This window comes from Branchiostoma belcheri, unplaced genomic scaffold (assembly GCF_001625305.1).
Source record: "Branchiostoma belcheri isolate BF01 breed outbred unplaced genomic scaffold, Haploidv18h27 scaffold1, whole genome shotgun sequence".
Lineage (NCBI taxonomy): Eukaryota > Metazoa > Chordata > Leptocardii > Amphioxiformes > Branchiostomatidae > Branchiostoma > Branchiostoma belcheri.
The window spans coordinates 147,386-159,551 of NW_017802379.1; the positions used below are offsets into that span (position 1 = coordinate 147,386).

Consider the following 12,166-nt stretch of genomic DNA (forward strand, 5'->3'; position numbering starts at 1 on the left):
CCTCTCTCTCTCTCTCTCTCTCTCTCTCTCTCTCTCTCCCTCACACTCTCTCTCTCTCTCTCTCTCCAGTTTAACATCTTTTCCCCCCAAAACTGGGGGTTAGACGTGCTTGTATCAAGTGCAAGTCTTTTTTTAAGCAAGATTTGTTATGACTGGATGCCCTTCTTAACGCCAACCCAAACGCTAGTAGGGCCCAGGATCCCTCTAACTGAGGGGGGAAATATGTGTTAAGTGCCTTTCCCAACGGCACAACGTCTGGGTGCATGTCCGGACATGTCTGGGTCTAACCCTAGGGATTGAACCTGGGTCTCCTTGCTTAACAGTCGGATATGCTCTACCACTACATCACACAGACGCCGTGTACGTTTGTGAAGATTAGTCATCCAGAGTTGAATCAATGAAATAGTGTTTCTAACTTTAAAGGCACCCAAAGCAATTTCATGGCAGTAAAACTGGATTTTCAATTTGCCTGTAGTAAGATGAAATCAACCCTTTCCCACGGCATAATGATATCTGTGAGGCAAAAATGTGATGAAAAACGGTTGCATGCTTTGGTAACTACTTACAGTAGTTCATTTTGGGGCTATTTCAAATGGTTCAAGCATGAAATGATGATGAACATGTGCTGAGAAGTGATCATAGTAAATGTCAAGATTGCAGACTGCAGACTTCCTCATCCAGATTATTTCTTGTGTTGCCACCCTGAAATGATGATGATGATGAAATTCCATTTGATGCCTTTAAAAGCTGAACTGTACACATGGTTTATGCACATATGCTGTCCTTAGTGCTGAAATGTTCACTGTTATAGTTAGGAAACATAGGAGATGAGGGTTGTATCAAAATGTAATTGTTTCTTCTAAGAGAACTGGAAGAGAACAAAAGGATAAAAAGAATGAAAGATAAAAAAATGTTACATATTTAAAAAGAAATAAGGTGTATATGGAAGTTCACTTTACACGTGTTTAAAAAATTGATAATGTAAATTTGAATGTGTTCAATAAAAAATTGTGAATTACAGTGGACTTACTTGTAAGATTAACACATGGTTTATACACATATGCTGTCCTTGGTGCTGAACTGTCTGCTGTTGTTGCTAGGACATACAGGAGATGAAGGCTGCATCCAAAATGTAATTGTTACTACTAAGAAACTGGATAAGTGCGGTGGGTCCTTTAACGTATGTGGGGTATGACTCTCCCCAAACACGGGACCTCCATTGAACGTCCTATCTGAGGGACATCCCTAACCGAAGCTAGGTACTCATTTCCACCTGAGTGAAGTGAGGAAAGTCGTGTAAAGTGCCTTTCCCAAGGGTGACATGGGCAGGATTTGAACCTGCGACCTCTTGGGTGTGAGCCGAATGCGCTACTGACTGCGCCACACGACCCCACTCGTATTTCCCACTCGATTTCAGGCTAGCTAAATTCTTCACTATTTACTTCCTTTGTTTAATATCAGTATTATCACCCCCTTCTGCTACTGACACATTAGGCCAGTGCAAGGGGGCTACAAAAATTTTACGTTATACATTGTATGTTAAACATGTTGTACTGAATGTTAATCTCCAAGCAGATCTTTTGGTGGCAAGACAGTATCCATTGGCCAGAGGAGTGTCCATTAGCCACCGAAGCTAATGGATACAGGACGGCCAATGGATACGGGACGGCCAATGGATACAGGATGGCCAATGGATACTGTCTTTTGCCACCCAACCAAAAGATCTGCTTGGAGATAACTGAATGTTGAGTACTGGTGAAGTTACGTGGAGGGCTAATTATCTATACTGTATGGTTTTAACTGTCACTGCACCACAGCAATGGCTGTGTAGGTGTACAAATGTATTGTAAAGGCACCAATTTTTAGTCATTGTTTATACATTGTATATTCAGAGTAAATAGCATGTACAAATGCAGCAATTCTACAGACTTTTCAGCCAGATTTAGCTAAGTGTTGCTTGTTGAATAGATTATGTTAGCAAGGTCCAGGGACAATATATGCAGGAACCCGCAGTAACAGAATCAAAGGTTGAGCCTGAACAGATATCCTAATTCCCCCTCTAGACAACTGGAAAAACTGGGTAATTTTCCCACTACTTAGAAGTCAATAGGACTAGATTAGGCCAATTCAACAATTAATTTCCTGTGGACTCATATCTCCTGTAGACTCCATTGAAGTACAGGTCCTGTGTTAGTACTTTTATCTAGGAATGTACAAAACATCTGTACCTGTGCCATTCAGGCCACACCAATTTGATTTGTTGGTTCTCAGATTTTTTAATAAAACATATGAATTGACAGGGAAAAAATAAAATAAAAACAGGTCTAGGCATCCTATTATAGCCCCCAATACTACATGACCGCAAAAAACGTGAACATTAAAATACCGCAATAACATAATGAATTGCAGTTACTTTATTGCCAAGGAATCACTTGAATATGTCACAAACTTGAGTAAGAACATTAACACATTTTACAAAAACCTTTCTTCATGATATTTCAATCTTTTGTTTCATTTGTCACCACCCTCAGGTCCACCATGATAAGCCGTTTGTTCTGAAGATGGACAGTGAGGAGTATAGAGTGGAGTACACCCCGGGGGAGTCTAACACCTTCCTGTTTGGAGGAAACAGCAACTGGAGGGGACCTATATGGCTTCCAGGTAGTTACTAGTAGTTGGCAGAATGTACTGCGCCTGCAGGAAACCTGCATGGATTCAATGTTGTAGTCAGGGTCCATCTTTCCATCATTTGACGGAATTTTGTTGCTCATGACGGACAAAAATTTTGCGCTGTCATCTGACAAAATTCGGATCGGTGTGTTTAGAGATGGAAATTTCAAGAGATGCCATTAAACTAAGCTTGGTCTGTCAAAGCACTATATGCATAATACATTACTGGTTTCTGCACAAAATTTGCTTTTTCACGGCTTTAATTGGCCAACGTTTCGTCTGTTGCAGACGATATGCTTTCCGACAAACATTTGAAAACAGTAATGTTTAGACTCCAAATTATCACGTCACCTGTAAGAGCAGAACGTACTGCACCAGCACAAAACCTGTAATGTGTAGCACTTTGGCAGAACACCTCGTTAAAGGTGAATGGGCTATTTCATAGTCATAGAGTAGATATAATTCAATACAAAGTCCAGTCAAGGAGGATGAAGAGAGAGTTATTTGTGGGCAACACATAGCAGAACCAGAATAACAGATGGTATTTCTGCTGTCCCTCCCTTGGTGACAGACGTAGGAACTTACGCTACTCACTAATGATGTGATTGTAGCTGGAAGGAACTGGTTTTGCCTTTTTTACTCTCCTCAAATGATGCTAATTAATACATCCTAATTATCACGTCACCTGGGAGAGCACGGTGGCAGGACGTACTGCGCCTGCGCAAACCCTGTATAGCACTTAGGCAGTAGATTAAAGGTGAAGGATGGCATCCTGCGTATACTTCTGAAAATAGTTTCTGAAAGTAGGTTCCTAGGAAAAAGGATATCGAGATTTCCCTTTACGCAACCATTAATGTCAAGGTAAGAGTCTAATCATTACTGGTTGCGTAAAAGGAAATCTTGATATCATTTTTTTCTACAAACCTAATGAAACTATTTTCAGAATTGTAAACTATAGTTTACTCTGTGCTCTGTGCTCTGTGTGTGTAACTATTGCTTTTCATGGCATTAATGGGGAGTTGGCTGAGGTTGAACAGATATTTTTCATGGTGTTAGTGACAGCTAAGTGAGTGAGCTTCATGTACATTCAATACTTTGGTTGGCTTATTGGGTTGTCTGTGTTCCTCATGACAGTAATAGGTGGAATATTGGGTTATATGAGCTGTGTGTAATGAATAAATTTCCTAATGGGCATGTGTGGTTTTCGTGCTCCAAAAGTTAAAGCTCTCTATAGGGGTATATGTTATACGTACAAAAGCCATACAAAATGTACAAAAAGTATGACGTCAGCAGTTATGTGTGTTATAATTTACCAGTGGCCTCTTGCAGAGAAATTAAGTTAGTTCTGCCCAGGGGGCTTCTGTGGCAATCTTTTCCCACAAGTCGTACCAAAATTAGTTAGAATTACGAAATGATCTTTATGTAACACAAAATAGATCAAGCAACTGGATAGATTCTCTATGGAGCCAGATGTTTCAGATAACATCCTCCATCTTTCATCAGTTAGCCTCTAGGGCTTCCTTCAACACATTTTCAGTCACTGTTGAAGGATAGTGGATGCTGCCTGAAATGTCTGGCTCCTCTAATTGCAGAATGTTCTAGCTGGATGTCTAACCTTCATTGACAAAGTACTGCTAACCTTTATGTTAATCAATAATGTACTTTTTAGGCTTTTGCCCTTTTTTTAGTCTACATGTATGCTTCTGCATGCAATGCAAAATTTACAAAAATATTGCAACACTTCATCCTAAACCTTGTTGCAAGGACATGTAACATTACATGTATATAACATGACATGATCAAGTAGGTCAACCTTCTTGATACTTCACAGTAGCTAATCATACATATGAATGGACGTATGATTGGATCTTGCAGTACTTCCTGAAGACCACCCTGTGTTACAAAATCTCCCACTGTCAGGGTTAATTCAGCCTCCTCCTACAGATTGAAGTTCCTGGAAGTATCATGTAAGTCAGGCTAGAGGGAACATGCCCACGTGCACGTAGCCCACAGACCTCCCATGAGGAACCTTCAATAGGGTGTTACTAATTACCACATCCGGGCACAACTGACCTCAATAGAGCCTGTTGTGCAGTGTACTCTGGGCAATTGCAAGTCCTGGTGTGAAGCTCTGGATACATCCATTACAGCTTAAGATTGAGATTTCCGGACATACTTTGTAACATTACTTACAAACATTTCCTTCTAAACCTACAAATGATGGATAGATTAAGTCTGTCCTTGAAAACAATGCTAGCTTCTATGCCCACCTTCTCCATGATAGTTTGGAAACCTGGCATGTGTCTGTTGTATAATCTATTTATCATCTACTGTTAAACACCTGATGATTTCTTCTCTATTTTTTAAACACACAGATATGCATATTTTGTCTACTATACGATCATTCCTGTGCGACATCAAGTACATGTATTTAAAAGTGCCAATCTTTGACATTTTCTTACATACATTGTCTAACTGTAAAGTCTTAAATAGCACTTGGCATTCATTATTATTCATTCCCTCCTGATAGTGACAATGACAATGACAATGAAGTTTATTGCATGGAGGTTTTTTCCATCAAGTTTTTTTCCATAGTAAGCTACCTCATCATCAATAGTCTGAACAGGTACGACTACTTCTACGGAGAGTGGCTGAAGGTAACCGGTGTGTCTGTACAATGTAGTTTTGAAATTTTATTGTTTAATCCCTCCCATTAGTAAACTACCTCATCATCGAGAGTCTGGAGAGGTACGACTACTTCTACGGAGAGTCGCTGAAGGTGGAGTGTCCCACGGGGTCTGGTAACGTCATGCGGCTGAAGAGCGTCGCCCAGGAGCTGGCTCGTCGTCTGTCAAGGCTGTTCGTCGCTGACAAGACTGGGAAACGCCCCTGTCATGGCGAGAGCGAAAGGTACTGTCATGTCAAGATTTAAGGTGTCAAGTGGCTCTCTGTTAGCATGTCAGCAGAATGTACTGCACCTGTGCAAAAGCCAGATTTGCCATATATTGTCCCTCCAATATTGAGGGGAGGTCACCTGGAGCCAAAAAAGTCTTGTTTTCAGTGTAGTTTGGAGGCCCTTAACTTGTCAATGGTGTTGGCCTCCATGGTCTGATGTCTTTGTAGTATACATATGTATATGGGGTGAGATAGGGTATTAAATGTATAAATATAACAGTAGATACATGATGTTTTCAAACTACTGGAGTCTTGCTTCCTCCTCTAGATCTGTCATTTCCAAGATCAAACCCCTCCAAATACCTGTTGACTGATCATGACCATTTGTATAACATGCTGTTTGATGTCCCAGTAGTGAAACACAAAACCTGACGCAGGGCTTGAAATACTTTTTGAAAGGTTTTGATACAGAATCCCGAGCTTGTTCTCTTTTGCCATGTCAAATTTCCGGGGTCTTAATATTGTTTTTCAATCTTAGTGAGGAAAGTCTTATTGATTGCAGCATTATAGGCATCCAGTGCAGTTTTTAGGGCTTGAAAACACGATTTTTCAAAGCCAATATTCTAGTCATTTATCTACATACTAAGTTGAAACAACTCTATCCCAATATATATTGAGCCTCATGGAGCAAAATCCTGATGGAAAATGGTTACTGGAAGGGCCCTGGGCTGATTTTTAGGGTACCACCCAGAAAATAAAAGACTCCTCTTGGGGCTTGTTCCTGCAGGTTTAAAAGCCAAAAGTATAAAATACTGATTCAAATATGCTAATGTGAAGCAGTATGTCTCAATATCACAAAGATGCCTTATTCAGAATATTTCCAGTTTTGCTGCCCTGGAATCGCATTGGATGCCTTGATAAAGCAGGTGTATTAGAGTTTACCATCTAAAAAGGGGTCAGACATTAACAGTTGGAGAAGAAGGCTTTACTTGAGAGTGTTGATGGTAATTTTTATGTTGTGATGTCAAGGACTTTCCTCAGTTCAAAGAAAACACCAACTGGTGCGGGATTAAAGGATATTGGCTGTTTTGTAGTCTTGACGTCATCATCCAAGGAAATAAACACAGCCGCAAACTTCAAAGCTGTTCTTCAGGAAGTAACTGTAATAGCAGTGCTTTACACAGTGGTGGGAAGAGCCTTTTGAGAGAAATGAAAACAAAACAATTTGTATCAGATGGATGTTGACTTGATTAAATGTTTTCACACTGAATCCCAGGCTATTCTGTTTTGTATGGAAGTTACAGATCAACTTTGATAAGAAAGGTTAATTACATTTTGTAGAATTTAGTTTAAATTGATCAAGATCAACATTACACTTTAATATCTTGTACTCTGCATGCTCTCAGTCTGTCTCAGTGCATACTGCAGCATACATGATAAAGACGAAGATTCTCTCCAAAAACTCAAGGAAGTTCTTTTTTTTCAACCTTCTTAAAATTTTGTTTCTTCAGGTACAGAACCGACCCCCACTGGAAGGACCTGGTGCTGTTCTATGAGTACTTCCATGGAGACACTGGCAGGGGCTGTGGAGCAAGGTACATGTTGTTTTTTTTTGCAAATGTTGCCAAATGGTTTCTCCAACTCACTCACTCACTCACTCACTCACTCACTCACTCACTCACTCACTCACTCACTCACTCACTCACTCACTTTCTCACTCCCGTAGCTTACATTGTATTGCTATGCTGGATTTATGCCAGTTTTGAATAGGGAAAATAGTCTTTTAGTTCTGTGTCTAACATGTATGTTTCAAGCAAGGTTTTTCGTAAATGTTTCCAAATGGTTTCTCAAACTCACTCACTCACTCACTCACTCACTCACTCACTCACTCACTCACTCACTCACTCACTCACTCACTCACTCACTTACTCACTCACTCACTCACTCACCCACCCAACCACCCACTCTCTCACTCACTCACTCACTCACTCACTCACTCACTCACTCACTCACTCACTCACTCACTCACTCACACGCTCACTCACTCACTCACTCACTCACTCATGTGCCTTAGATTGTGTGCTATGCTGGATTTATGTTTTGAAAAGAGAAAATAGTCTTTTATTTCTGTGTGTAACATGTATGTTTCAAGCATAAAGTTAAAAGCATTGAGTATATTCTAATGTACATTTTGACCTGCTTTCTTGCAGCCATCAGACAGGTTGGACTGCTCTAGTTGCCAACTGTCTGGATCGACTGACTCACTAAAAAAGGTGCTACAATCTTCATGAGACTCAAGGGAGACAATTAAGACTATGCAGGCTAAAGCATTGATGCTGTGGAAAATGTTAACTTTAGATTTAGAGTTGGGTGTTTGGTGAGGTAAAGGCTCCTACTAGGGTTTTCTATTAAGAGATATATTTTAACTCTAACCCTTACATCATAGTTTCTTTAAGTTACATTTAGATTAGCTTTTTTAAGGTATGTAACATTAGCATAATTTGCGTGTTACTATGATGTTACAGATGATAGCCAAAATAATTACCATCTAAATCAATTCTAAGAAGTGCATATTTTTTATATGGCAGGGTCATTTTAAGCACAACTGCAAGCCACAGTATATTAATTTTGTAAAGAGACACATTCTTATGACAATATTATCTGATTTTGTATTTTTTTCAGGTAGGAAATATAAAGAAATAATACAAAAACAAAATAAATACTGAAGAATCAAGACTCAGCTTTGATATAGCAAGATCTATAATCATAAATTTAAAAATTATTCTATATAGCCAGGATAAGGCATCTTAGCTAATACTGCTTTTAAATTACTTCTAAATATATCAGCTTTACCACTAAATTGTCTCCTAATCATTCTATTGAGCACTAAAATGAAAGGGTTTATGGTTGCTTAAAGGAGTATAGGTAACAGACATGAGTTGTTCTGGTTCAGTTGAAGTCAATTAAAGAGGTATTATGCAAGATTAATACAATGTGAAAAGGAGATTTTCCTGTCTCTTTTTTGACAGGATGCTGTTGTGTGCACCAGGAGGAGCTATTTAGTTTAAAAATCGTGATGGTTGTAGGAAGTCAGGAGACTTTGTATGTGCAACTTAGTTTTTGCACAGTTCACAAGTATAAGCTTGGGTGCCATTTGTTTTTTTAATGTTTATTTCATTTTGCACACAAAAAGTGGAATACAGGGAGTAGATATCAAATACACAAAATACAGGGTAAAACAGAGACTAGAAACTAAATATCCTATACAAAAGGATTTGCTGGAGGCAGAAAAAAAGCTGTAAGCCAGACTGTTTTGTAATGGGGCTCCTTGCAATCGCTTACCAAAAAACAGATTGGCTCCCAGGCTAGCTCACAAGCGCCTTAAGTACACCTGGGTTTGAGTACATGTTATGCACGTAAAGATTTTGTTCTCAAGAATAAATTTGTCAAGAATATAGTCATCAATTTTTGGGCCAACATCTTACATAATGTACCTTAAATGCGCAAGCTAGATTAGTACAAAAGCCAGAACATTTATTTAATAGTCAATCTGATGAATTGAATCAGCTTTGGCACAGCCCAGAACCAGATCTAATCATATATCATTATTCCACGCTGGCTGTTCAAAATGCCTTGAGCTCTATTTCTAAGAATATCAGCTTTACCACTGACGTCACAGCACTTCTCAGAATTTTCTACCAAAGCACAGTTTTGCCTCTTATTCACTATATTTATAGCTAAGATGAGAGGGACCTTGCCTAACGGAAAAAGGTTATTGCAAAGTTTTGCCTCTTATTCACTGAATTTATACCTAAGATGAGAGAGTCCTTTCCTCACGGAAAAAGGTTGTTGTGGTGAAGTGAATAGAAGTGACTCGGTCCGGAAGATCAGTCCGATTCTATCTAACTTTGATGGACATGTTCGGCCAGCTGTGACTTCGTGTTCTCAAGGATTCTATTTCCGAACCCCCTGATTGTGAGTCCAGGCCCAGTTAACTGTTAGGAGTGGTAATGAGAGTGGGCGGAAGTGCACATTGTTGGTGGTGGGAGGCTTTAACTCGTACAGGGTCAGAATAACAATGAGCAAACTGTCATGTACAGTTCATTTAAGTTCGTGAGACTGAATTTCTATGTTTGCGACAGCGACATTAGGGAGCAGGCAGAAACTTTGCAGGATGGCACCCAGGCTACATACTGAATTTTCAAGAAGGGGGGAGGTGATTGCAGTTGGCATACTGAATGCACTCCTGACAGGAAATCTGTATTCAATTTGTTAGCAGCGTAACATAAAATTACTGCTGCAAACATTTCAGTAGCCATTTAGATGGGAGTTGGGAATTTTACTGGTATTAGGTTAAGATTTAATTTGGCAAACCTACGCAAACATAAGATCAGAGAATTTTGTACAACTCTGAGAGATTTCTGGTATAAAAGCAATCAAGGAAAACTTTGTAATCAATGTTGATAGCAAATGAATATCACGCCTCTCAGGTATCCTTGGATAACTTACTCAATTTCTGACCATAATTAATAATGATGATACCTATTGTCTGTGGTGAAGGTGTATACAATACCATGTGAAATGCTCTTGTTATTGTGCTCAGTGCAGCACTATATGAAGTGGTGGAAAATTCAATTTACAGTCCAATTGTAAGCCTTTTGTTAACAGATTTGCGTGGGTTGAATCTTTTTTATCAGTTTGAATGAACAAGAGAGCAGGAAGAAAATTGATAAGACTGATAGAAAATAGATTGTGATCACCGGTACATCGTAATAGCTTCAAAGCAAACAATGTCTTGTCTTTATGGTAACCACCCATAGATGTAGCTTATCGTTATAGCAAAGGAATTACATTGTACTACTGCAGCAGATGTTAGGAAAGTGTTTGGGTAACATTTTATTCCCAGATTTACGGCAAACAAACAAACAAATGTGTTGTAGGAAGATAAAGATGGTGAATTACTTAGTATAGTAATTAGCTTGTAAGTAAGGGCTCCTGGGGGTACAATAAGAAACTTTTAAGGTATTTAGATAGTGGATTATTGTAGGCTGGTAGGCTCGATTCAAATACTACTACCTTGCACCTATGCATCTTTTCTTGACACAGACGTCTAGCATTCCCCTCTTCAATATTTCTATTATAATAAAGTTATATGAACACCTACCGTGAACAGCAAAAGAAAACTATGCTGTGTTTAAATGTGCATTTTGAATATCTGCAAATATTGCCATTAAGGTTCAATTTCCTTAATTTATGCTTTGCTTTCATTTACATTGTACAGGTACTTAAAACCAGCTTCCTAATTTGAGTAAAACTACTGTGCAAATTCACAAAGAGAGGATCAAGCTTTCAAAATGTTCACAGGCATAATTGCAGGATGTTTTCAGGGAAAGGAAGACTTGTCATTACTGTAACCTAATCAAAGTACATAATTATACGTCTCTAATCTTTCCACACGTAATGATACCATTGCATAATTACTTAGGACAAAGTATGCAATGGATGTATAATTATGCAACTGGAGACTGGTTATTTTCACCTATATGATTATATACTTGTACTGTTTGTGTGTGTGTAGGCAGGATGTAAAGGATTTAAAATTGACGTCAATGACCAGCTGCCCCTGACTGCTTGCACAGATGGTGTGTAATAAACCAAAGTGTAGTTATTCTAGTTGAGGGCACACAAATTTAATGTGTTGATTCTCGGATTCGCCTCTTCATTTTTTTCTGATTTGCAACAAAAAAAAAAAAATTCTGGTTCTGAAATAGCTCAAAAATGCTCATATTTTGCCCCCAACAGTTAAGGAAAGTCCTTTTCTTCCTAGTTGTGACAGTTTTTCCATCAATCAATGCAGTGGTTTGATTAAAAGTTAAGAATTCATTTTTTTAATATTAACCCAGCCTTTTGTGTTGACTTATGACTCCTATCATCACTCCTATCCTATTATGACTCCTATGACCTATTTTTATTTTTTTTCCCCTGTCGCGTCATATTTTTTGCATATTTCCAGATAAAAGTGCTAACACAGGATGTGTACATCAATGGAGTCTACAGGAAATGTAAGTCCACAGGAAATCAATTGTTGAGTTGACGAAATATTTAATGCACTTTACTTTACAGAAACATGACTAAATCATTTCACAAAGTAATCAACTAATCACACAAACACACAATCTTTGTAGCAACAGAATACACAATAAACAGCTTACTTTCAAGCGTGGCTTCCTCTTTCAGTAGTCAGAGAACCAAAGACCATGCAGAAAATGACATACCGTGAAAAGGTGCATTTTTGTGAATCCATGTTAACAATGTTGTCTTTTGTGTAGCCTTAAACTGACATAGGTGGGTTCAAATTATTGTAAGAATCAGTTGTGCAGCTTTAAACTCAATTCCCAACAACATTTACATTACAGATTTGACATGCATTGTTCAATTCTCCAAAAAATTAAGATTTCTTGTTACTAAGAGATATTTAGAATAACTTATAATATACTTATAAACTGTTTTATAGATTTATATTTATATTTATGACTCCAACAATGCCTCTAACATCAAACACATCAACCAAAAGACATCAACACTACAAATATATGTAATG

The 12,166-nt window shown here is 38.5% G+C and overlaps 1 protein-coding gene across 1 annotated transcript in view; it reads left to right on the forward strand.

Annotated features, from left to right (window-relative positions):
* The window catches only part of LOC109467589 (uncharacterized protein YMR196W-like), a 24,555-nt gene extending 13,493 nt beyond the window's left edge, over positions 1-11,062 (forward strand). Inside the window, exons 15-18 of the mRNA XM_019765610.1 lie at positions 2,532-2,661; positions 5,388-5,580; positions 7,077-7,160; positions 7,776-11,062. Coding sequence (XP_019621169.1) covers positions 2,532-2,661; positions 5,388-5,580; positions 7,077-7,160; positions 7,776-7,833 — 465 coding nt within the window. The 3' untranslated portion in view covers positions 7,834-11,062. The remainder of the gene's footprint in view (positions 1-2,531; positions 2,662-5,387; positions 5,581-7,076; positions 7,161-7,775) is intronic.
* The last annotated feature ends 1,104 nt before the right edge of the window (positions 11,063-12,166 follow it).